The following is a 27,929-nucleotide window of genomic DNA, read 5'->3' on the forward strand; positions in this document are numbered from 1 at the left end:
CACAGTGATCATGGTGGGGGCAGCATCATGTCTGGAGGAAACCAGGACCTGCCCATCACCTGCCCAATACCATCCCTACAGTGATCATGGTGGGGGCAGCATCATGTCTGGGGGAAACCAGGACCTGCCCATCACCTGCCCAATACCATCCCTACAGTGATCATGGTGGGGGCAGCATCATGTCTGGAGGAAACCAGGCACTGCCCATCACCTGCCCAATACCATCCCTACAGTGATCATGGTGGGGGCAGCATCATGTCTGGGGGAAACCAGGACCTGCCCATCACCTGCCCAATACCATCCCCTACAGTGATCATGGTGGGGGCAGCATCATGTCTGGGGGAAACCAGGCACTGCCCATCACCTGCCCAATACCATCCCTACAGTGATCATGGTGGGGGCAGCATCATGTCTGGGGGAAACCAGGCACTGCCCATCACCTGCCCAATACCATCCCTACAGTGATCATGGTGGGGGCAGCATCATGTCTGGAAGAAACCAGGTACTGCCCATCACCTGCCCAATACCATCCCTACAGTGATCATGGTGGGGGCAGCATCATGTCTGGGGGAAACCAGGCACTGCCCATCACCTGCCCAATACCATCCCTACAGTGATCATGGTGGGGGCAGCATCATGTCTGGAGGAAACCAGGCACTGCCCATCACCTGCCCAATACCATCCCTACAGTGATCATGGTGGAGGAAGCATCATGTCTGGGGGAAACCAGGTACTGCCCATCACCTGCCCAATACCATCCCTACAGTGATCATGGTGGGGGCAGCATCATGTCTGGGGGAGACCAGGCACCGCCCATCACCCGCCCAATACCATCCCTACAGTGAAGTATGGTGGGGGCAGCTTCATGCTGTTGGACAGTAAGACTGCTCAGGGTTGAGGAAAAGCTGAATGAAGCAAAGAACAAGTATAGTCTTAAAAAAAAAAAAAAATCCAGAGTGACAAGACAATGCACCCAAGTCCCAGCAGCTTAGGGACAACTCTGTGAATGTCCATGAGTGGCCCAGCCAGAGTCCGAACCCAATGGAACATCTCTGGAGACCTGAAAATGGCTTCTACCGATGGTCCTCATCCAACCTGAGAGCTGAGAGGATCTGCATAGAAAAATGGTCGAAAATCGCCAAATCTGGGTGTGTAAACCTTAAAGAAGACCGGAGGCTGGAATCCACTGTAAAAGGGTCTGAATACTTATGTCATTATTCTTTTCTAATAATCCTGATATCTGGAGTCACATGATTCTGGACCTCAGGATCCGAAGGTTTATTCTAGATCAGAGATGTGGATCTTCTGGAGACACTCGGGTTGTTTTTCCTCTCTATGACACCTCTGCCAGAGATATCAATGGGCGTCGTGTTATGGTATCGTGACCCCCGATGTGTTTTCGGCGTAATGAAGGTTTTTGCGGCCGCATTATGAGTCACTACACAGGGGTTTTGTGTGCCCCGTCCAAGCCGCACGCTGCATCTTGTAAAATTAGCTCTCCGCCCCGCTGTTATTGGAGCAGCTGCCGCTGGCCGAGAAAATCCTCCTGAGATTATTGGGATTAAAAAACTTCTCACAAGACCGACGTGCTGCTGACTCGCCGGCCGCCGCTAACCCTTCCATGCCTGGAAGCTTCGATGTTCTGACCAATCTCCTCGCTCACAATTCACAGCCGATTCTAGCTGCTTCTGGGAAAGCTGTGTGATCTTAAATACAGGTCGTGCATTAAATCTGGATTTCGGGCGACCGACGTTTCGTGACTGCATTATGTCGCACATTGGCGACTTTGAAAATCAACGGATACCATGTGGCAATGCGACCTAATGTTTCTTTAAGTTGCATGATCAAAGTTGCCGTAGGACTACAACTACACTGTGACTATAGTCACGACAAAGGTCACGTAGCCAAAGATGGCGTTCGCTGAGTGAAGGGGGTCTGGCTGCGAACCAAAAATCCACCTTGGATTTCTGGTGACCGGTAAATCACATTTAGATGTAATCTGTTGATACGAAACCCATGTTGCGGTTAGGTCTTAAAGGGGTACTCCGCCCCTAGGCATCTTATCCCCCATCCTAAGGAAAGGGGATAAGATGTCAGATTGCTGGGGTCCCGCTGCTGGGGACCCCAGGGATCTCGGCTGTGGCACCCCGCTATCATTACTGCACAGAGCAGACTCGTTCCGTGCGTAATGACCAGCGACACAGGAGCATCGTTACGTCACGGCTCCGCCCCTTGTGATGTCTCAGCCCACCCCCTTAATGCAGGTCAATGGGAGGGGGCGTGATGGCCACCACGCCCCCTTCCACAGACTTGTATTGAGGGGCGGGCCATTACGTCACGAGGGGCGGAGCCATGACGTAACAATGCTCCGGCCCCTGTATCGCTGGTCATTACGCACAGAACGAGTCTGCTCTGTGCAGTAATGATAGCGGGGTGCCACAGCCGAGATCCCGGGGGTCCCCAGCAGCGGAAGGGTGGAGTACCCCTTTAAGGGGGAACTCCGCCCCTAGACAGCTTATTCCCTATTCCACCCCTCGCTATCTCTGTGCCGTCACCCTGGCATTCTCTAAACATTATGTTCAGTTAGCTGGCTTTGGGGTGGCCATGGTTGTGACGTCACGACCACGCCCCCTCCATTCATGTCTGTGGGAGAGGGCGTGACGACCACCTGAAGCAAAGTGATGTTGTTTCATTTTCCAGAGGCCTTTTCAGAAATGAAAGAAGCGATCTGATTGGTTGCTATGGGCAACTCAGCAACTTTTCCTCCAAGCAGGTTTTGATAAATCTCCCCCAATGTTCAGAACGCCAGGCGCCGGCTCAGGGATCGCCGCGGGGTGCCAGCGGCCGGACCCCCTGCGATCAGACATCTTTACCCCCTATCCTTTGGATAGGGAATAAGATGTCTAGGTGCGGAGTACCCCTTTAAGAGTTATTCCACTAAAGGAACGCTAAGATGCGCCATCACTTTGTCCAACCAAAGTAGCCCCAGAGGCTATGACAGGTTTACTTTAAACAGTCCATTAAAAAATAACTCTTTGTTGCCCATAGCGACCAATCACAATGCAGCTTTTATTTCGGTAGAACCGTTTAAGAAATCTGCAAGCCGAGCTGTGATTGGTTTATTCCAGGGAGATTTGAAATAGTTTGAAGAAAAAAAACGTCTTTGTCGCCCATAGCAACCAATCACAATGCAGCTTTCATTTTCACCAGAACAATTTGAAAAATTAAAGCGGAGCTCTGATTGGTCCATTCATACAAAATAAAAGCTGCACTGAGATCGGTTGCTATGGGCAACAAACACAGTATTTTGTTTCAAATTTAATCTTCCACGAATGGACCAATCAGAGCTCAGCTTTTCGTTTCTCAAGCTCCTCTGGTAAAATGAAAGCTGTGCAGGGATTGGTTGACTGTTTTAAAGGATTGTCAAGACAGAACAGAATTGTCACAAACCCTCAGCTAGTATCAACTCCTACACAGGTTGTCGGCATCCGGACGTCAACGGGAATGCTCGACTTTACTGTCAGCAAGCGGAGATCCTGAAAATGGGCAATACAGAAAGTGAAGGGGGACGGGCTGAAATCTGAAGGACGTCATTTGGATTGAAGGGGTATTTCGGCTTTATACATCTTATCCCCTATCCAAAGGCCACGCCCTTAGTGATGTCACACCACGCCCCCTCAATTCATGTCTATCATGCTGTCACGTCCCCTCCCATAGACATTAATAGAGGGGGTGTGGTGTGACGTCCCTAGGGGCGTGGCCGTGACTTCACGTCCCCGTCTCGGAGGCATCACCCGGCACAGAATGCCGGGGGCTGCACCAAAATTGTGGGGGTCCCCAGCGGTGGGACCCCTGCGATCACACATCTTATCCCCTATCCTTTGGATAGGGGATAAGATGTATAAAGCCGGAATACCCCTTTACGTACAGTATTCTGTGAATATTTGATGCGCAGGATTTTTTTGCTGCAGATGTCAATGTAAACTGACTGAACACAGCTTGAAATCCCGCGCATCAAATCTGCGCAGAATACCGTACATGTGAATAGACCCTTAAGGGTCTCGTCTGTCAACAACTGTTTCACTCTTCCCGTTGTTAAAAGGCGCCAGTCATGGCGATGGTCGCTGACACCCGCGCGGGCAAAAAAAACGGTTCAGCAAGATGCCCAGTGACGGGTCGGTCGATGATTTTCTTGTGTCTGAGACATTGATTCCTGAGACGGGAAAGGATGCGAACTGCGACGATTGATGACAAGAATGTCGCGTCTTGAAGGAAAGCTACAACTAGTAAAAAAAAAAACATTTCCCTCCGCCATTAAAGTTCTGACTCTTAAAACGTTTTCTTCTCCATTCACATCCAAAGCTGCATCCAGGATTGTCACTGTTTCCTGATACGGGACAGCGGTGCAATGTGGGAGCTTAGATGGCGGTAAACCAATCAGAGTACGGCCGGGTTCACACCACGTTTTTGCGATACACTTCCCATATCAAATTTTTGAATGATAAAACGGATTCCTCAAAACTGGACTAAATTGTATCAAACGTGTGTACAAATTTTAACCCTTATACGGTTTGAAAAATGATGTCCGGTTGCATACGTTTTTTTAAGAAATAAAAAGTATACGTTTTTAACTTTTCACTCCATTATGAATAAAGTTTCACTTGTTTGTTTGAAATTCCAAGAAAAAAAAAACTTTTGTTGTGCACTGGGCATGTGTAAAGTCAAAAACCGTATGGTGCAATCCGGATGGGACCGTACGCACATACGCTTCTGTACGGTTCCCGTTGACTCCCATGTTAAAAAAATTTTCAATACGGTTCCGTACGGTTTTCAAATTGAAAACGTATACGGGAACTGTATATTGCAAAAAACTGGTGTGAACCCGCCCTAAAAATGGGAGGTCACATGGTTTAAAGGGGTACTCCACTGCCCCAGCGTTTGGAACATTTAGATCCGAATTCTGGGTGTGGGGGTCGTGACGTCACAGCCACGCCCCTTGTGACATCATGTCATCACGGGTACGCCCTTCTGGTGATGTCACAGCCACGCCCCCTCAATGCAAGTCTATGGTTTCATCCTTAGCGGTTTCCCATGATGGGCTGGAAAGCGGGGTTCAGCCACATTTCAGATCACGCCACGCCCCCTCAATGCAAGTCTATGGGAGGGGGCGTGACTATCGTCACGCCCCCTCCCATAGACTTGCATTGAGGGGGCGTGGCGTGATCTGAAATGTGGCTGAAGCCCTAGCAGTGCATCATGGGAAACCACTAAGGATGGAACCATGGTCCTAGGACTTACCCTGGTCGGCGGGCTTGTTATCCAGTAGCTCCACCTCCATAAGGAAGTCGTCTTTTAGGAAGAGGAACCCGATGATGGAGAAGAGGTAGACGAGGATAAGCGCCAGCACCGCAGTCAGGATGATGGAGCGGCCGTTCCGCGTCACGCTCTTTATGACGTTCAGTAATGTTTCTTCCCGATACACAAGATCAAACAGCTGAAAAGATGGAGAGAAAGCTGGTCAGAATTATATCATAAAATACCTGGTGTATCTAAGCCTATCTGTGATACTTAAAGGGGTATTCCAGGAAAAAACTTTTTTTTATATATCAACTGGCTCCAGAAAGTTAAACAGATTTGTAAATTACTTCTATTAAAAAAATCTTAATCCTTTCCGTACTTATGAGCTTCTGAAGTTAAGGTTGTTCTTTTCTGTCTAAGTGCTCTCTGATGACAAGTGTCTCGGGAACTGCCCAGTTTAGAAGCAAATCCCCATAGCAAACCTCTTCTAAACTGGGCGGTTCCTGAGACACGTGTCATCAGAGAGCACTTAGACAGAAAAAAACAACCTTAACTTCAGAAGCTCATAAGTACTGAAAGGATTAAGATTTTTTAATAGACGTAATTTACAAATCTGTTTAACTTTCTGGAGCCAGTTGATCTATAAAAAAAAAGTTTTTTCCTGGAATACCCCTTTAATGCTGAGTAACTTTATCTAAGTCTATTATGCGTAATACTGTCCGCTGTACTATGTATCTAAGCTCATCATGTGTGAAACTTTCTGTTAAACCACAAATCTAATCCGGTTATGTGTGATGGTGTCTACAAATCTATTGTATCTAAGACTATCATGTATGATACTCCCTAATGGACAATGTATCTAATTCTCTCATACGTGATACTGCCGGATAAGCCACTGTTTCTAAGACTATGATTTGTGATACTCTCTAATGGGCAGCGTATCTAATCCTTTCATGTGGGACACCGTCTGATAAATCACTGTTTCTAAGCCTTTCATGTGTGATACTTTCTAATGAACCATGTATCTAATCCTCTCGTGTGTAATTCTGTCTGATGGGCCACTATATTCGGGACTATCATGTGTGATATTTTATTCTGAACCATGTATCTAATCCTATCATGTGTGCTACTGTCTGATGAGCCACTGTATCTAAGTCTAAAATGTGTGATTCCTTCTACTGAACAATGTATCTAATCATCTCATGTGTGATACTGTAAGATATGGGGTGGATGCAGCTCACTTTTTCTATATACAGCCTAGGTTACTATCATGTATTGTTCTTTCTATTAAACCATGTATCTAATTTTTTCATGTGTGATACTGTCTAATAAACCATTACATTTTACCCTATTAAATGTGATCCTGTCTTCTGAACCATGTATCTAAGCTTATCATGTGTGATACTTTCTAATTAAAGAGGTACTCCTCCCCTAGACAAAGGATAGGGGATAAGATGTCTGATCGCGGGGGTCCCGCCGCTAGGGACCCCAGCGATCTCCCCTTTTGTTTAGAGCGTCGGGTGCAGCGCCGGAGGCTCATGACATCACGGCCACACCCCCTTAATACAAGTCTATGGGAGCAGGCATGATGGCCGTCACGCTCCCTCCCATAGATTTGCATTGAGGGGGCGTGGCCGTGACATCATCAGAAGGGCGTGACGCCACGAGCATCTGCGCCAGTCATCCGGCACGGAGTGAAGTTCGTGGGGTGCCACAGATGAGATCATGGGGGTCCCAAGCGGCGGCACCCCCGTGATCCTTAGCATAGGGGATAAGCTGTTTAGGGGCAGAGTAACTCTTTAACCATGTCTCTAATCCTCTCGTGTTTGACACATTTTGATCAGCCACTGTTTCTAAGTCTATCTGTGTGATACTGTCTGTTCAGCCACTGTATCTAAGCCTATCTGTGTGATACTGTCTGTTCAGCCATTGTATCTAAGCCTGTCTGTTCAGCCACTGTATCTAAGCCTATCTGTGTGATGCTATCTGTTCAGCCACTGTATCTAAGCCTGTCTGTTCAGCCACTGTATCTAAGCCTATCTGTGTGATACCGTCTGTTCAGCCACTGTATCTAAGCCTGTCTGTTCAGCCACTGTATCTAAGCCTATCTGTGTGATACTGTCTGTTCAGCCACTGTATCTAAGCCTGTCTGTGTGATACTGTCTGTTCAGCCACTGTATCTAAGCCTGTCTGTGTGATACTGTCTGTTCAGCCATTGTATCTAAGCCTATCTGTCTGATACTGTCTGTTCAGCCACTGTATCTAAGCCTGTGTGATACGGTCTGTTCAGCCACGGTATCTAAGCCTATCTGTGTGATACTGTCTGTTCAGCCACTGTATCTAAGCCTGTCTGTGTGATACGGTCTGTTCAGCCACTGTATCTAAGCCTATCTGTGTGATACCGTCTGTTCAGCCACTGTATCTAAGCCTGTCTGTGTGATACCGTCTGTTCAGCCACTGTATCTAAGCCTATCTGTGTGATACTGTCTGTTCAGCCACTGTATCTAAGCCTGTCTGTGTGATACTGTCTGTTCAGCCACTGTATCTAAGCCTGTCTGTGTGATACTGTCTGTTCAGCCATTGTATCTAAGCCTATCTGTCTGATACTGTCTGTTCAGCCACTGTATCTAAGCCTGTGTGATATGGTCTGTTCAGCCACTGTATCTAAGCCTATCTGTGTGATACTGTCTGTTCAGCCACTGTATCTAAGCCTATCTGTGTGATACTGTCTGTTCAGCCACTGTATCTAAGCCTATCTGTGTGATACTGTCTGTTCAGCCACTGTATCTAAGCCTGTCTGTGTGATACTGTCTGTTCAGCCACTGTATCTAAGCCTATCTGTGTGATACTGTCTGTTCAGCCACTGTATCTAAGCCTGTCTGTGTGATACTGTCTGTTCAGCCACTGTATCTAAGCCTATCTGTGTGATACTGTCTGTTCAGCCACTGTTTCTAAGCCTGTCTGTGTGATACTGTCTGTTCAGCCACTGTATCTAAGCCTATCTGTGTGATACTGTCTGTTCAGCCACTGTATCTAAGCCTATCATGTGGACAATAAAAGGACAGGGTGTCCCACAATTGGACTCGGGGACCATGTATCCGATTCTCACCAGGAAGCTATAGAAGAACTCGTGCACAAAGAGTCCCAGCATGCAGACGATGACGTAGACCACGTGGTACAGGAACGCCATGTCCATGATCACCGCCTGGTAACCTCGCGTGAACGTGCCGCGATTCCCCACAAAACTCACCAGGAACACCACCTTATTACAAAGCTGTGGGGAGACAGGGCGACAGTCATAACTCCGCACCGACACATTGTAACGAAACAACAATCACCTTCCTATAATCACAGCCATCTGAACTGATACACTGAAACGCAGCACATGACTGGGCTCTGACGGTATAATATCTGGGCACATGCAGGGTTTGTTTTTATTCTTTGCGCTCTGTGAGGATCGCACCGCCGCAGACGCCTTTATACTCCAGGACGTGGCGGTGAAAAATACTTGTGTATGAAGAGACGTCTGCTCCATAAGTAATCAGGTAACAGAGACAAGCGGAGGCAGCGTGAGGCCGCGCATAATGTGCAGCCGCAGCCTGTGCCGAGAACAGAGGACGCCACATATATCCATCAAAGAACATGTGCCGGCTGAATCCAGAGAGCAGCAGAGCGACGGGGACATGAGCACTCACTGCAGAGATAGATATGAGATAGATGGAGAGATAGATAGATATGAGATAGATAGAGAGATAGATATGAGATAGATAGATAGATATGAGATAGATGGAAAGATAGATATGAGATAGATAGATCGATATGAGATAGATATGAGACAGATAGATGGATAGATATGAGATAGATATGAGATAGATAGATGGATAGATATGAGATAGATATGAGATAGATAGATGGATAGATATGAGATAGATAGATATGAGATAGATAGATATGAGATAGATAGATGTGAGATAGATAGATGTGAGATAGATAGATATGAGATAGATAGATATGAGATAGATAGATATGAGATAGATAGATATGAGATAGATAGATATGAGATAGATAGATATGAGATAGATAGATATGAGATAGATAGATCGATATGAGATAGATATGAGACAGATAGATGGATAGATATGAGATAGATATGAGATAGATAGATGGATAGATATGAGATAGATAGATATGAGATAGATAGATATGAGATAGATAGATGTGAGATAGATAGATGTGAGATAGATAGATATGAGATAGATAGATAGATATGAGATAGATAGATATGAGATAGATAGATATGAGATAGATAGATATGAGATAGATAGATGTGAGATAGATAGATGTGAGATAGATAGATATGAGATAGATAGATATGAGATAGATAGATATGAGATAGATATGAGATAGATAGATATGAGATAGATAGATGTGAGATAGATAGATAGATGTGAGATAGATAGATATTAGATAGATATGAGATAGATGGACAGACAAACCTCTGACAGTATGGTTGCTATGGATACACTGCCTAAAACTCCCATTCCTATCAGCAGGGTTGTCAAGCAGCTCATCCTTAGCAACCAATCTGTCTCTGGTTACTCAGGTCTCGGTCTTAGATGAAGGAGACTTTACAAGATTTAAACTTTGCCTGTCTCTATGTTACAGATATATTATACAAATTGTTCAAGGAAACAGATGGAGAACCCCTTAAAGACCCAGGTTTAAGAGCCCAGATCGCCTCATTTAGGCTACAGCAACATGGCCGACTGTAAAGTCAATGGGGGAGATTTATCAAGACCTTTCCAGAGGAAAAGTTGCACAGTTGCCCATAGCAACCAATCAGATTTCTCTTTCATTTTTAACAAGGCCTCTGCAAAACAAAATAAGCGATCTGATTGGTTGCTTTGGGCAACGTTTCCTCTGCACTCCTCTGCACTCCCCCAATGAGCAGTCCACCATGGGCATAGCAGCCATGGGCCCCCTCTGATGGTGAGGTAACTTATCTATGGGCCACATCAGCTCATCCCGACACTGCAGAAGAAGAAGGAGCAGACTACTGAGACGTCAGAGATCCAGCATTACCGGGATCGGCATCACTCCCCATAGTAGATGAAAGGCTGACTACTGCCCCCGGCTGGCTGCCATCTGATCTCGGTATTACAAGCATAGCTGCTGGGGAACAATAGAACCGGCCATGTGCACCGGGAGACATTATCAAAGCCCCTTACGTTAGCGGCTCCCAGTAATATGAGCGTAGGCCCCAGGCCCAGGGTGTAGATGGAGCGGAGCATGACGGACACCAGGAACGGACGAATCCCAAACGGTTTGGGAAAGACAAACAACATTGCGGTGCAGATGGCCACAGCGATCCACAGCAGGAGGGAGATCCCAGGGAGAAGAGTGCCTGCAGAGAGAGAGAGAACATGTCACTAACCATACTACACGTCACACTGTGTACATACTGATCCTGATTTATATCCTGTATTATACCCCAGAGCTGTACTCACTATTCTGCTGGTGAGGTCACTGTGTACATACATTACATTACTTATCCTGTACTGATCCTGAGTTATATCCTGTATTATACTCCAGAGCTGTACTCACTATTCTGCTGGTGGAGTCACTGTGTACATACATTACATTACTTATCCTGTACTGATCCTGAGTTATATCCTGTATTATACCCCAGAGCTGTACTCACTATTCTGCTGGTGAGGTCACTGTGTACATACATTACATTACTTATCCTGTACTGATCCTGAGTTATATCCTGTATTATACCCCAGAGCTGTACTCACTATTCTGCTGGTGGGGTCACTGTGTACATACATTACATTACTTATCCTGTACTGATCCTGAGTTATATATCAGACAGGAGGCTCATATCTTGCATTAATCTTTCTTTCATTAATGCCCATAGCAGAAAAAATCTTTATACAAACGTTTTTAATAAAATCTTTTAAAAAACTACATATCCCAGCAGTCCCCTGTGAACTCCTCCTCCTATCCCAGCATGCTGGCTGCTATATAAGGGACTGCTTGAAGATCCTCTTCCTCTTTCTTTCTGCTCATAGCAGACAGATAAGTACCTATAGTATATTTGTTTCTTAAATCTCTTTTATATATATGTTTTCTCTGTTTGAGACATTTCGTCTTTACTTAGTGTTATATCTACCAGTTGTTTATATATATTTATATAGATATATATATATTTCCTTCTATATATTTTTCTCTCTTTCTGCTTCCTGTTAGTTGCGGTATTGTTTTCTAATACTATCGTCTTTCGCTATACTTTCGCATCAGTGCTCAAATATATTCTTGTGCCGGGTGCGCTACTCTGTTCTTTTCTCCCTCTTCCTTACCCAGCGCCATTTTGTGAATTTTTGCGCCTTCTTCTTCCTTCCTTCCCGCCGCTGACTGTTGCGGGGAGGGAGGAGAGGTGGGCGTATCCTCTATGACGTGCGCTGGGTGACGCGCGTTTGCCGACGCCGCACACCCAATCACAGCGCTCCTGGTCGGAAATCTCGCGAGATTTCGGCTGGCCCTTGCTGTAACTTGTATACGCCTCCTCTCTTCATCGCATTGTTGTGCGAGCGGTGAGAGGAACGCCAACGGTTGTTAGCTGTGCTTCTAATAAGTCAGTTCAGGTAGACCTATTACCCTATCCTTTATTACTAATAGTTAGATCAGTGGAGCTCATACCTGCCTCACCTTGGAATAGTCTATAACTATCGCTACTTGTAGCTTTCAGATAGTCTGTGATGGCAGGGGATAACACTAAAGCTCCTTTCCCTGGCATGTCTTCTACTGCTGGTGAGGCAATAGAGTTAGAAGCCTCCCACATAATGTCAGCTTCTCAAATACAAGACCTTATTAATAGGTCCGTCCAGGCTGCATTAGCCTCTGCGGCTCATCCCTCTACTTCAGGGGAGAAACCTAAAAAAAGGTAAAGCGCTGAGTAAGCGCAAACATATTGCTGGACACTCCGACTCCCCGGCAGGGGAAGAAAACAATATGCCCCAGACAGGACCTACCCCGGCCTGTCACACCCCGCATGTTAAAGAATATGACCGACCCTTGGGCCTCAAGGAGAATAACCATAAGAGGCATAAGTCCACTAATAGAGCAAAACCAAACTCTTTTCACACGTCCAATGATGAGTCTTCTGAAGCCTCTGAGGTGGCTGAGACCACAGACTCAGAATCTGATACAGAGGAGGCGGGGTTTATGGCTGAAAATTCTGACGCCACTCCGGATATACCATCCGAGACACTTTTAGACTCACTTGGTCAACCATTTTTCAGCCCGGAAGCAATCACACACCCTCGCTCCGGAGATTGGGCACCGTTACCGCAAGTCGCGGACTATATAGAATTTTGGACCAGGAGGTCCCTGGATAGAGCTAATCGCAACAAATTGCGAGCCGAATGTCCCAGACCTTACGTGGCCAGAAAGGTGGCTTCTACACCGGAAATAGACCCGGTCTTAGTAAAATATTTGACTCGCTCTGGCAAATATGCCAAAAAGGGAATTGAAAGATCTTTTAAGGTGATCCAGGATCGCGTATTGGACCTTCTAGGTCCCTTGACCAAGATTCTTAACCTTTCCGAACAGGCAGCGTCCACTGCCCAACCGGTGGATCTGGTACAATTGAGAGGCTGGGCCCAACGGGCAATCTGCATGTTAGGCAGTGCCAACACCACTTGTTCCATTGAGCGTAGACGGTCTATTTTGATGAAATTGGAACCCCAATTATCTCATTTGGCAGAAACCGAGCCAGGTCCCTCAGCTGAAGGTCTATTATTCGGAGAGGACCTCATAAAGAACATAAATAAATTTGTGAGTCTTTTCACCAGCCTAGATAAGGCCCAGACCTCACTAAAAAAGGCGGGTCCAAACACAAAGGTTTTTGGCAAGGCCGGCAGGGGCAGAGGGCGACCTGTCGGCCGTTCGGCTCAATACAGGCCCTACACTAGACCAGCCACTCAACCGTACGCTCCTACTCAGCAACCGTACGCATTACCTGTGGCACAACCTGCTCCCTTCTTTCCCCCTCGTGGACGACCCTGGCGAGGACGTGGAGGCCGAGGATTTCCCAGATCTCGCCCGACGACCGGTGAGTACACTCCCATCTCCTCTTCCATACACGTTGGTGGGAGGCAGACTGAGGTATTTTATCCACATCTGGTCCGCGATTACGGCAGATGCTTGGATCCTCAATATGGTAGCAGGGTACCAGATAGATTTTCAATCTCTTCCAAAATTGAACATTATTCCACATCCCATTCGATTTTCTTCCCTAAACGTAGATCTCATAGACAACGAGCTCCAAGAGCTTGCATCGAAGCAGGCAGTGCAAGAGGTAGATCCTCTCTCTCCCGGGTTTGTCAGCAACCTATTCCTTGTCAAAAAGAAGGATGGCGGTTATCGCCCAGTGATCAACCTACGGGACTTAAATCAACATGTGACTTACCATCACTTCAAGATGGAAGGGATCCATCTGTTGCGCGATCTTCTATGGCCGGGCGACTGGCTAGTAAAGGTCGACTTAAAGGACGCGTATCTCACCGTCCCCATGCACCCGTCCTCCCAACCATTCCTAAGGTTTCTATGGAGGGGGCGAATGTGGCAATTCACTTGCCTACCATTCGGGTTGTCATCGGCCCCTTGGTGCTTCACCAAATTACTCAAACCAGTAGTGGCAGCTCTCAGGAGCAGAGGGGTACGTTTGATTATCTATCTGGACGATTTGCTAATCATGGCATATTCCAGAAAACAGGCATTGTTACACAGCCAATGGACGGTGTCTTTGTTGGAGGAACTAGGGTTCCTGATCAACAACAAGAAATCAGTGCTGAGTCCTTCCCAGACGATGGAGTTTCTAGGTTTCCAGGTGGATACCGAGCAAGCCGTACTGCGTTTACCCAACGCCAAACTGTCCCTGATTCGCAAAGAAATCCGGGCAGTATTGCGCAAGGGTCGGGTATCGCTAAGAATGATAGCCCGAATTGTCGGCCTGCTGGCAGCCTCCATTCAGGCGATTTTTCCTGCCCCTCTCCATTATCGGGCCCTTCAGATACTCAAAATTTTTCATCTTCGACAGGGTCTACGCTATGCGGATGAAATTCCCCTTTGTCCGGAAGCAGTAGCAGAGTTGCACTGGTGGCTGCGCCATGCCATCGAATGGAAAGGCAAAGCTATATTCACCTCCTGCCCAGATGTTATAATAGAGTCGGATGCGAGCCGCCACGGTTGGGGTGCTCGCTGTGGGCAAGCCACAACAGGAGGCAGTTGGTCCGAAGAAGAATCCCTTCTTCACATCAACGCACTGGAACTCATGGCGGCATTTTTTGCCATCAAGAGTTTTCTTCCGCACAAGTACAATTGCTGCGTTCTGTTACGCATGGACAATGTAGCGGCAGTGCAATATGTCAATCGCCTTGGTGGCACGAGATCCAGAGTGTTGACGGACATTGCATCCGAATTCTGGCATTTCTGTCTTTCCCGGGACATCATCCCAGTGGCGGAATACCTACCAGGTGTATCCAATTCAGTGGCGGATTGGAATTCCCGTTACCTATCCGATTCCAGCGACTGGATGCTGGATCGCTCGGTGTTTCGGGCGATTCGAGATCTCTGGGGCCCGTTGCATACGGACCTTTTTGCGTCTCGTCTCAACCGTCAGTTACCCCGCTTTTACAGCTGGAGGCCGGACCCGGAAGCGTCAGCAGTGGACGCTTTTCGCCAACCATGGCCGGAGGGGACCCATTATGCGTTTCCCCCCTTCCAGATGATTACCAGAGTGCTTCTTCAGATAGTGACTCAGGGAGCGACGGTGGTGCTGATCACCCCTTGGTGGCCGACGCAACCGTGGTTTCCCCTTCTGTTGGGAATGTCTGTCGATTACCCCCGATTGCTTCCCCAGTCGCCTCAACTTCTCACGAATCCGACCATGGAATCCCATCCGTTGGTCATGGAAGGCAACCTTCCGCTCCTCGGGTGGTTGGTTTCGGGGTGCCAGACGCAGGTGAGGACCTTTCACAATCAGCTAGAGACCTCCTCGCCTTGGCCTGGGCCCCAGGGACTAGATCAGCATATCGATCAGCCTGGGCCTTGTGGGTTCGTTGGTGTGATCAACGACAAATTGATCCCGTTCAGGCACCTGTTTCAGTTGTAGTGAATTATTTAGCAGAATCATTTGAGGCTGGGAAATCTTACAGTTCCCTTAATGTTTACAGATCCGCTATAGCGGCGTATCATTGCCCGGTAGATGCTTTACCGGTGGGCAAACATCCTTTAGTATGCCGACTGTTACGTGGAGTGAAATTTAAACGTCCTCCTCGTCCTCGATATCAGTCGACCTGGGATGTCTCCCGGATTTTAGACATGTTTTCCTCTTGGGAAGACAATGATTCACTGTCCTTAAAGATTCTGTCATTCAAATTGACTATGTTATTATGTCTGGTTTCCATTAAGAGGGTATCGGATGTCAGAGCTCTCGACATCTCTAGACGGCAGTTTTCACCTGAAGGGGTCAGATTTTCTGTTGTTCGCAGGACCAAGACAGGACTACAGTCGGTCTTTTACCCCTTTTTTCCGACACATCCCCGACTATGCGTGGTACGTTGTCTTCAAGCGTATGAGACACGCACAGTGTCTTTTCGATCTCTTTCTCATACTCAGTTATTAGTATCTTATGTTCAACCTCATTTGCCTGTCACCTCGGCCACCTTGGCCAGGTGGGTAAGGTCGGCCATGGAGATGGCGGGGATTGACATTTCCCTATTTGGTGCCCACTCTTCGAGAGGGGCTATGGCCACTAAAGTAGTTATTTCTGGTGGTTCTCTTTCAGACCTCTTAATGGCCGCTGACTGGTCGTCTGAATTGACTTTTCGACAATTCTATTTCCGACCAAAAGATCATGTTTCTGTATCGATCCTCTGATTTGTTTTATTGTCTATGTTTAAGTAGTAGCTTTAAAATTGCAAGATATGAGCCTCCTGTCTGATATATAAATCGAGATTTTCCTAGCTAACGTGACGGAAAATATAAGTTATATGAAGACAGGAGGCGAGTATCTTCCCTCCCTACCCTCCCTGTTATGGTATTTTTGTTTTCCTTCCAGGGTATTGAAAGGAGAAGACGAAGACAGCGGTGTTTCGGTGCAGCCTGATATATTCTGTTGCAATTGTTCCTTAACAGTTTCGTTCCCGGTTTTCGGTCCTGTTGGCCGGAGGTTCGGAGATACCGAGGAGGAGCTGTCCCGGATTCCGGCGTTCCGTGGTTCTGGTGACGGTCATGCAGTTCGCATAAAGAAAGAGGAAGAGGATCTTCAAGCAGTCCCTTATATAGCAGCCAGCATGCTGGGATAGGAGGAGGAGTTCACAGGGGACTGCTGGGATATGTAGTTTTTTAAAAGATTTTATTAAAAACTTTGTATAAAGATTTTTTCTGCTATGGGCATTAATTAAAGAAAGATTAATGCAAGATACTCGCCTCCTGTCTTCATATAACTTATATTTTCCGTCACGTTAGCTAGGAAAATCTCTATTTATATCCTGTATTATACTCCAGAGCTGTACTCACTATTCTGCTGGTGAGGTCACTGTGTACATACATTACATTACTTATCCTGTACTGATCCTGAGTTATATCCTGTATTATATTCCAGAGCTGTACTCACTATTCTGCTGGTGAGGTCACTGTGTACATACATTACATTACTTATCCTGTACTGATCCTGAGTTATATCCTGTATTATACTCCAGAGCTGTACTCACTATTCTGCTGGTGAGGTCACTGTCTACATACTGATCCTGAGTTATATCCTGTATTATACTCCAGAGCTGTACTCACTATTCTGCTGGTGAGGTCACTGTGTATATACATTACATTACTTATCCTGTACTGATCCTGAGTTATATCCTGCATTATACTCCAGAGCTGTACTCACTATTCTGCTGGTGAGGTCACTGTGTACATACATTGCATTACTTATCCTGTACTGATCCTGAGTTATATCCTGTACAGAGCTCTACTCACTATTCTGCTGGTGAGGTCACTGTGTACATACATTACATTACTGATCCTGTACTGATCCTGAGTTATATCCTGTATTATACTCCAGAGCTGTACTCACTATTCTGCTGGTGAGGTCACTGTGTACATACATTACTTATCCTGTACTGATCCTGAGTTATATCATGTATTATACTCCAGAGCTGCACTCACTATTCTCCTGGTGGGGTCACTGTGTACATACATTACATTACTTATCCTGTACTGATCCTGAGTTATATCCTGTATTATATTCCAGAGCTGTACTCACTATTCTGCTGGTGAGGTCACTGTGTACATACATTACATTACTTATCCTGTACTGATCCTGAGTTATATCCTGTATTATACTCCAGAGCTGTACTCACTATTCTGCTAGTGAGATCACTGTGTACATACATTACATTACTTATCCTGTACTGATCCGGAGTTATATCCTGTATTATACTCCAGAGCTGTACTCACTATTCTGCTGGTGAGGTCACTGTGTACATACATTACATTACTTATCCTGTACTGATCCGGAGTTATATCCTGTATTATACTCCAGAGCTGTACTCACTATTCTGCTGGTGAGGTCACTGTGTACATACATTACATTACTTATCCTGTACTGATCCTGAGTTATATCCTATTTTATACTCCAGAGCTGTACTCACTATTCTGCTGGTGAGGTCACTGTGTACATACATTACATTACTTATTCTGTACTGATCCTGAGTTATATCCTGTATTATACTCCAGAGCTGTACTCACTATTCTGCTGGTGGGGTCACTATGTACATACATTAGATTACTTATCCTGTACTGATCCTGAGTTATATCCTGTATTATACTCCAGAGCTGTACTCACTATTCTGCTGGTGAGGTCACTGTGTACATACATTACATTACTTATCCTGTACTGATCCTGAGTTATATCCTGTATTATACTCCAGAGCTGTACTCACTATTCTGCTGGTGAGGTCACTGTGTACATACATTACATTACTTATCCTGTACTGATCCTGAGTTATATCCTGTATTATACGTCCTACATTACAACCCTCCATGGAGTCGACAATTAACCCTTCCTTGTCTGTGACATCCTGTGGGGTCACCGCGGTATTTTTAGCGTAAAGTAATGCATATGGTAAAGTAACCGAGAAATATTTAGACTCATAATGATATAAAACAGAGAAATCCCGGACGGATCCAGAAGAGTCTTAATCACATCATTACCGGCGAGATAAAACAAATTGGACTGAGAGTGATGGCGAGCGCCGCGGTCCTGAACGCCGGCGCTGGCTCGTCTGTCAGCGCCACTTTATTGGGTCTTTGGTTCTATAAGTGAACACCGGCGCTGAGACTATATATAGCATTTAAAGTGACAATCATCTTCAAGCCGCGATGTCAGGCAGACGTTTAATGAAACGCGGGGTTGAGACGCGGCGCGGTGTGCGGCTGCGGCGCCTCGTCCTGCCTGTGACCTGTCAATCTCTTTTCTTATTAGGCGCCATCTCATCAATTATCCCGCCGGCAAAAATAATACTTCAATCCGTCTTCCTGCTTCGTATTCACCGCTTCATTAGAGCAGAAAATATAAACGGGGAGACAACCCTGCTCTAAGGATATTCTTCATAAACTAGTGGGACTACAACCCCCAGCAGGTCACAGGGGGATTATACTGCTTAAAGGGCAATTCCACTTGGCATCAAAGCTGCCTCAGGAAATGTCAAGGTCTCCCAGTCGTCCTCTTTAACAACTTAAAGAAGCACTCCAGGTTTTATTTTGTCCATGTCCTGCACACTCACCATCACTAGTCCTACAGTGGCATATGTTTTATTCCAGCACAGTTCAATCCACGTATTTTATTACTGTAACTGGGACGTGTGATCACCAATCTGACCCACAGAAAATAACAGTGCTTAATGTGTCAACGGAAGTGGTCAGCCGTGATCAGGATATATAGTAGTTATACACTTCCCCTTCAGCTCTATCTGTATATTGCTGTTAAATCTATAGGAGTTATACACATTCCCTACAGCTGCTGCTTCCTCTATGGGATCAATATATATAGTAGTTATACACCTCCCCTCCAGCTCTATCTGTATACTGCTGCTATCTCTATGGGATCAATATATATAGTAGTTATACACCTCCCCTCCAGCTCTATCTGTATACTGCTGCTTTCTCTATGGGATTAGGATATATATATTATTTATTCCCCTCCACTCCAGCTCTATCTGTATACTGCTGCTATCTCTATGGTATTAGTATATATAGTAGTTATACACCTCCCCTCCAGCTCTATCTGTATACTGCTGCTGCTATCTCTATGGGATCAAGGAATATAGTAGTTTTACACCTCCCATCCAGCTCTATCTGTATACTGCTGCTATCTCTATGGGATCAGGGAATATAGTAGTTTTACACCTCCCATCCAGCTCTATCTGTATACTGCTGCTATCTCTATGAGATAAGAACATATTGAACTTTTACACCTCCCCTTTTGGATTTATATGAAATGTAGGCAGCATTAGGAAATCATTTCAGTAATAAAATTGCAACCAGAATGGCTGAAACCTCAATGTCTGTCATATCAGCTGAAACAGGTAATGAGATTTAAAATGTGCCAATAATGGGGGGGGGGGGGGGGTTAGATACTTGCAAATTTGTCATTCGGAAGTCTGAAAAAGCTCGGTGACACCCCCATGTTGAGCTACAATGGTGACCATGCTGAGTGTCACTTTCGGTAAAGGAGAATTTTGAAGGACTTGACGGACTCGCTTGACAATACCTGGTCTCCGAAATGCTGCTGTGATACACATATTTGGGGAGATTTATCAAAACCTGAGCAGAGGAAGAGTGGTGCAGTTGCCCATAGCAACCAATCAGATTGCTTCTTTCATTTTCCACAGGCCTCTTTAGAGGCCTGTGGAAAATGAAAGAAGCAATCTGATTGGTTGCTATGGGCAACTTCACCACTCTTCCTCTGCACAGGTTTTGATAAATCTCCCCCATTGTGCTTGCTCTGGGGTTGCCATGGTAGCATCAACATACTGTTCTGTATGGACTTCCTGTCGTTTCAGCTGCACTCTTTTAAGTGTAGGTCACATGACAGGAAGTCCGTCCATTGAAGTCAAGTCAAGCCTCCATGGAAACCCAAGGGCAAGCGGATTATGTGAGAATAAAGGGGAAACCACATGATTGGGGGGGATTAGAATCTACAGGAAGGATTCAAGATCCCAGGAATCAATAATAAAAACTGAAGTAACTCTGCAAGTAGTCCTAATAAACAAAAATCCTGCTGTTTTTGGTATCCAGTTCTAGGCAGAGTGTGGGTGTGTTTATACCGAACAAGGAAGTTACCGCACAACAAATAGTTAATTGCATGGAATTTACCGCACCCAACCCCCGTATAAATAATCGGAATATCACATCTGATATCATCTACTTCCTTTCAGCCAAAAGATCTCCACGCACAGTATCACTTCCCTCTTTTAATGAAATGTGTAATTATTTAGCCCATGTGGACACTGCACAGTACCACTTCTCCTGCCCTGTATACTGTGTGTAATTCTCAGTATCTGCTCTTATTCTGTATATAAATATATATACACTGCACAGTACCACTTCTCCTGTCCTGTATACTGGGTGTAATTCTCAGTATCTGCTCTTATTCTGTATGTGTATATATATATATATATATATATATATATATATATATATACACTGCACAGTATCACTTCTCCTGTCCTGTATCCTGGGTCCTCAGTATCTGCTCTTATTCTGTATATATGGACACTGCACAGTACCACTTCACTTATGGAGGGGGTAATTTATACTATGTGTTGTTTTTCACTGCACAGTATCACTTCTCTAATCCCATCTTCTAGGTGTGATTCCCATTACCAGCTCAGTGGTTTGCAGCAAGTAAACAATAAAATTCCCCAAATAATCCCCGAGAAGCGAATTATGGAGAAGGCCGGAGATTCTGTCTCAGCGAGCGGCGGCTGCGATCATGTGCGCACGTGAGGCGGCTGCCGCTGACCTTAAACACAAGATGAATATTTATAAAGCCTCTGTGCAAACAGACCTCCAAACAAGACAAAGTGAGCCTGTCCTGTGCGGCCCCAGAGGCCGAGGGGGGCCCGGCTGCTGCTCACACACGTGCCAATACACGTGTACCACAGGCAGAGGAGGGGCACCTACTGCTACACATCACCCACAACTACTAAAAAGGGGTCTGACCACATGAGGAGCCGCTGTACGGATTATAAGTAAATTATGTCATGTGTAACAGGTTACAGAAAACTATAAGGGGTTAAGTGTTTGAGGCGTACAAACTACTGCCCCTATATACAAGAATATAACTACTATAATACTGCTCCTATATACAAGAATATAACTACTATAATACTGCTCCTATATACAAGAATATACATACTATAATACTGCTCCTATATACAAGAATATATCTACTATAATACTGCTTCTATATACAAGAATATAACTACTATAATACTGCTCCTATATACAAGAATATAACTACTATATTACTGCTCCTATATACAAGAATATAACTACTATAATACTGCTCCTATATATAAGAATATAACTACTTTAATACTGCTCCTATGTACAAGGATATAACTACTTTAATACTGCTCCTATGTACAAGGATATAACTACTATAATACTGCTCCTATGTACAAGGATATAACTACTATAATACTGCCCCTATATACAAGAATATAACTAGTATAATACTGCTCCTATATACAAGAATATAACTACTATAATACTGCTCCTATATACAAAATATAACTACTATAATACTGCTCCTATATACACGAATATAACGACTATAATACTGCCTCCTATATACAAGAATATATCTACTATAATACTGCTCCCTATATACAAGAATATATCTACTATAATACTGCCTCCTATATACAAGAATATAACTACTATAATACTGCTCCTATATACAAGTATATAACTACAATAATACTGCCTCCTATATACAAGAATATAACTACTATAATACTGTTCCTATATACAAGAATATAACTACTATAATACTGCTCCTACATACAAGAATATAACTACTATAATACTGCTCCTATGTACAAGAATATAACTACTAGAATACTGCCCCTATATACAAGAATATAACTACTATAATGCTGCTCCTATATACAAGAATATAACTACTATAATATTGCTCCTATATACAAGAATATAACTACTATAATACTGCTCCCTATATACAAGAATATATCTACTATAATACTGCCTCCTATATACAAGAATATAACTACTATAATACTGCTCCTATATACAAGAATATAACTACTATAATACTACCTCCTATATACAAGAATATAACTACTATAATACTGCTCCTATATACAAGAATATAACTACTATAATACTGCTCCCTATATACAAGAATATAACTACTATAATACTGCTCCTATATACAAGAATATAACTACTATCATACTGCACCTATATACAAGAATATAACTACTATAGTACTGCTCCTATATACAAGAATATAACTACTATAATACTGCTCCTATATACAAGAATATAACTACTATAATACTGCTCCTATATACAAGAATATAACTACTATAATACTGCTTCTATATACAAGAATATAACTACTATAATACTGCTTCTATATACAAGAATATAACTACTATAATACTGCCTCCTATATACAAGAATATAAGTACTATAATACTACCTACTATGTACAAGAATATAACTACTTTAATACTGCTCCTATGTACAAGAATATATCTACTATAATACTGCTCCTATATACAAGAATATAACTACTATAATACTGTCTCCTATATACAAGAATATAACTACTATAATACTGCTCCTATATACAAGAATATAACTACTATAATACTGCTCCTATATACAAGAATATAACTACTATAATACTGCTCCTATATACAAGAATATAACTACTATAATACTGTCTCCTATATACAAGAATATAACTACTATAATACTGCTCCTATATACAAGAATATAACTACTATAATACTGCTCCTATATACAAGAATATAACTACTATAATACTGCTCCCATATGCAAGAATATAACTACTATAATACTGTCTCCTATATACAAGAATATAACTACTATAATACTGCCTCCTATATACAAGAATATAACTACTATAATACTGCTCCTATATACAAGAATATAACTACTATAATACTGCTCCTATATACAAGAATATAACTACTATAATACTGCACCTATATACCAGAATATAACTACTATAATACTGCTCCTATATACAAGAATATAACTACTATAATACTACCTCCGATATACAAGAATATAACTACTATAATACTGTTCCTATATACAAGAATATAACTACTATAATACTGCTCCTATATACAAGAATATAACTACTATAATACTGCTCCTATATACATGAATATAACTACTATAATACTGCACCTATATTCCAGAATATAACTATTATAATACTGCTCCTATATACAAGAATATAACTACTATAATACTGCTCCTATATACAAGAATATAACTACTATAATACTACACCTATATACAAGAATATAACTACTATAATACTGCCTCCTATATACAAGAATATAACTACTATAATACTGCTCCTATAAACAAGAATATAACTACTATAATACTGCTCCTATATACAAGAATATAACTACTATAATACTGCCCCTATATACAAGAATATAACTACTATAATCCTGCTCCTATGTACAAGAATATAACTACTATAATACCGCCTTCTATATACAAGAATATAACTACTATAATACTGCTCCTATATACAAGAATATAACTACTATAATACTACTCCTATATACAAGAATATAACTACTATAATACTGCTCCTATATACAAGAATATAACTACTATAATACTGCTCCTATATACAAGAATATATCTACTATAATACTGCACCTATATACAAGAATATATCTACTATAATACTGCTCCTATATACCAGAATATAACTACTATAATACTGCACCTATATACAAGAATATAACTACTATAATACTGCCCCCTATATACAAGAATATAACTACTATAATACTGCACCTATTTACCAGAATATTACTACTATAATTCTCTTCTGTCTTTCTTGTTTACAGGCTGATACATATATCTCCGCTCCTGGATCTGTACGCTATTTGCTGCCTCACTTGCTGTTGAATTATTGATGGAGGAGCGCCAGGCTGCGCTGGATTATTTTGGGCTCCCCAGTCCCCTGACGCTCCGCGCTCACTGACCATAATGACTGGAGCGGCGTTCACACCTCCCATATCCACGTACTACAAGAACTGTAAGGAGGAATCACTTGCCTTCATCTCCGTCGTCTCCAAAGGGGTAAAACAGCGCCACCGCCAGGTTGATGAATACAGCCAGGTTGAAGGAGATGCTGCCCCACAGCGAGATGTGGCGGGAGAACCAAAAGAGGGTGGGGTTATCTGTGAAGACAAGGAGGAGCAATGTTAGCAGAGGAGGGGATAGAGCCCACCGGACTATCTACAGACTGACCCATCATTCAAGGAGGGTCCGGAGAAGCCCTCACTAAAGCCCCCCCTACATACTAAGTGTCCAGCTCAAAAAAAGTCGTGAAGGTGAAGAAGTGGCTGCCAGGTACCTACTCTGCCTCTTTAAAATCACAATCTAAACTGAAACTAAAATATTGTGTTGTCTGGAAACTGTCAACAAGCAGGCTAGATGTAACCACCAATCACAGCAATACACCATTATTAAAAGGACTAAAGACAGAGAGATCCATCAACAGCAACTTACTGACAGTTTCCAATGCAATTGATATATGAACTCTCAATACGTCTATTGAGTACTGATGTGTAGTAACGCTGGGCTGCAGGCGTCGTGGGAACCCAGCCAGGTGCTGCACGGAGATCGCTAAGGTCCCAGCGGAGGGACCCCGCGATCAGACTTCTTATCGCCTATTCTTTGGATAGGGGATTAGATGACTAGGGACAGAGAACCCCTTTAAGCATACACCATTATGCTCTTTAAGCTTTTATTAGAAGCCTCTATAAAGTCCATCAACAGCAACTTACTAACACTTTCCAATTTCTAGATGATCCAAATAATTAACACAAGTACAGAACAGAGATTTATAAGAATCGTGGATCCATCAACAGCAATTTGATGACATTTTTCTTCATTTATGACCTGGAAACTAAGTAATAAATGAGTGGAAACCATGGTAGGAAACCCTGCCACACTGAACTATCCATCTGATCTGTAACACCCGCACCCCAAGAAGCGAGAGCTGCCTTGTGTCATGTGACCCGAGCTCCTATCGCATACACAGTATGACCGCTACGCGCCTTGTTTACCGGTCACGCTATTTGTTTGGCTTTTTTCTTTTTACTGTAGAAGAGAAATGTTGAGTTTTCTTTGGCGGCTGAACACCTGCACTCACTAATTCATTCATCCGCAGGCTTGTCAGGGACGGGCTTAATGACAAATCTGCCGCTGATCTCCGGGTAATAAGCGGCTGGTGTGCAAACACAAAGTCCCATTTAAATGTAAACGTTTAATTTAGGGAAAAGGCGGCAGAGCAGGGGAGCGGCGAGACTCGCGGGGAACGGGGAGCGCAGCGTCACGTCTGCAGTGCTCCGGCTGCCAGACACTCGCCTCCAGAACTCTCCGCATCTGCTACACAGGTTGTGTTCTAACTCAAAATCCAGAAGGGAGATGAGATACGGGGTCCTGTTTGTGGGTTCTAATACTAATGTATTCTAAATACAGCGCCACCCCTGTCCTGAGGTTGGGTGTGGTATTACAGCTTGGCTCCATTTACTTCAATGGAACTGAACTGCAATACCACACATAACCTGAGGACAGGGATGGCGCCGTTTTGGTTAGAAATCCGCTCTGTTTTTCAAATCCTTATTAAGAACAATAATCCGATCGACCTTTATGTCTTTTATTCCAAAATATAACTGGCCGAACTGTCTTGGAAGTTTTGCTGAGAACGGCCCTTGAAAAGGGGGTTGTCCTTTCTGAAACAGCGCCACCTCCTTCCACAGGTTGTGTCTGCTATTGCAGCTCCGTTCCAATGCAGTGTATGGGGCAGAACTGCAATACCTTAAACCACCTGTATAGAAAGGTGGCGCTGTTTTTAAATCTTGGACAACCCCACAGAAGTCAGGTCCTGGATTATTGGACGGTCACTTGTAACCGGATTATCAGACTGTCTGGTTTGGAGTCTGATATTCTCCAGCAATACAACTGGATCGGCACCAAACTGAGCGAAAAGATGGAAGAGTCTTGGGTTCATCCACATTATGGAATTGTCTACATGTAGAGGCTCAATAGTCCAGAAAACAGCACATGCCGGATTATCAGAAGATTAGAGCAATTTAGTTATCTATTAGGTCCCTGATAGATTTCTGATTATCAAATATTCTAGATTCCTGGATGGTCATAGATAAGAAATGGTCGGCAGATTGTGGATTATCAAATGCTGATTATGCTTCAATAGATAGATAGATAGATAGATAGATATGAGATAGATAGATAGATAGATATGAGATAGATAGATAGATAGATATGAGATAGATAGATAGATATGAGATAGATAGATAGATATGAGATAGATAGATAGATAGATAGATAGATATGAGATAGATAGATAGATAGATAGATATGAGATAGATAGATAGATATGAGATAGATATGAGATAGATATGAGATAGATAGATAGATATGAGATAGATAGATATGAGATAGATAGATATGAGAGAGATAGATAGATATGAGACAGATAGATAGATATGCGATAGATATGAGAGAGATAGATATGAGATAGATATGAGATAGATAGATAGATATGAGATAGATAGATAGATATGAGATAGATATGAGATAGATAGATAGATATGAGAGAGATAGATAGATAGGAGATAGATAGATAGATAGATATGAGACAGATAGATAGATATGCGATAGATAGATATGAGAGAGATAGATAGATATGAGATAGATATGTGATAGATATGAGATAGATAGATATGAGATAGATAGATATGAGATAGATATGAGAGAGATAGATAGATATGAGATAGATAGATAGATATGAGACAGATAGATAGATATGCGATAGATAGATATGAGAGAGATAGATATGAGATAGATAGATATGAGATAGATAGATAGATATGAGATAGATAGATATGAGATAGGTAGATAGATATGAGATAGATAGATATGAGATAGGTAGATAGATAGATATGAGACATATAGATAGATAGATATGATATATATAGATAGATATGAGATAGATAGATAGATTGATATGAGATAGATAGATAGATATATAGATAAATAGATATGAGATAGATAGATAGATATATAGATAGATATGAGATAGATATGATATAGATAGATAGATAGATATGAGATAGATAGATAGATATGAGAGAGAGAGAGCTAGATAGATAGATATGAGATAGATAGATAGATAGATAGATAGATATGAGATAAATAGATATGAGATAGATAGATAT

The 27,929-nt window shown here is 43.3% G+C and overlaps 1 protein-coding gene across 7 annotated transcripts in view; it reads right to left on the minus strand.

The window, feature by feature from the left end:
- The window catches only part of ITPR2 (inositol 1,4,5-trisphosphate receptor type 2), a 301,374-nt gene that overhangs the window by 30,036 nt on the left and 243,409 nt on the right, over window positions 1-27,929 (minus strand). For all 7 annotated transcript variants that reach the window (XM_056517619.1, XM_056517614.1, XM_056517618.1 and 4 more), the window contains 4 exons: window positions 24,738-24,863; window positions 10,527-10,702; window positions 8,408-8,572; window positions 5,299-5,494 (listed from right to left, as the gene is read on the minus strand). In XM_056517619.1, the coding sequence (XP_056373594.1) occupies window positions 5,299-5,494; window positions 8,408-8,572; window positions 10,527-10,702; window positions 24,738-24,863 (663 nt within the window). The remainder of the gene's footprint in view (window positions 1-5,298; window positions 5,495-8,407; window positions 8,573-10,526; window positions 10,703-24,737; window positions 24,864-27,929) is intronic.

The sequence above is a fragment of the Hyla sarda genome, chromosome 4, assembly GCF_029499605.1.
Source record: "Hyla sarda isolate aHylSar1 chromosome 4, aHylSar1.hap1, whole genome shotgun sequence".
Lineage (NCBI taxonomy): Eukaryota > Metazoa > Chordata > Amphibia > Anura > Hylidae > Hyla > Hyla sarda.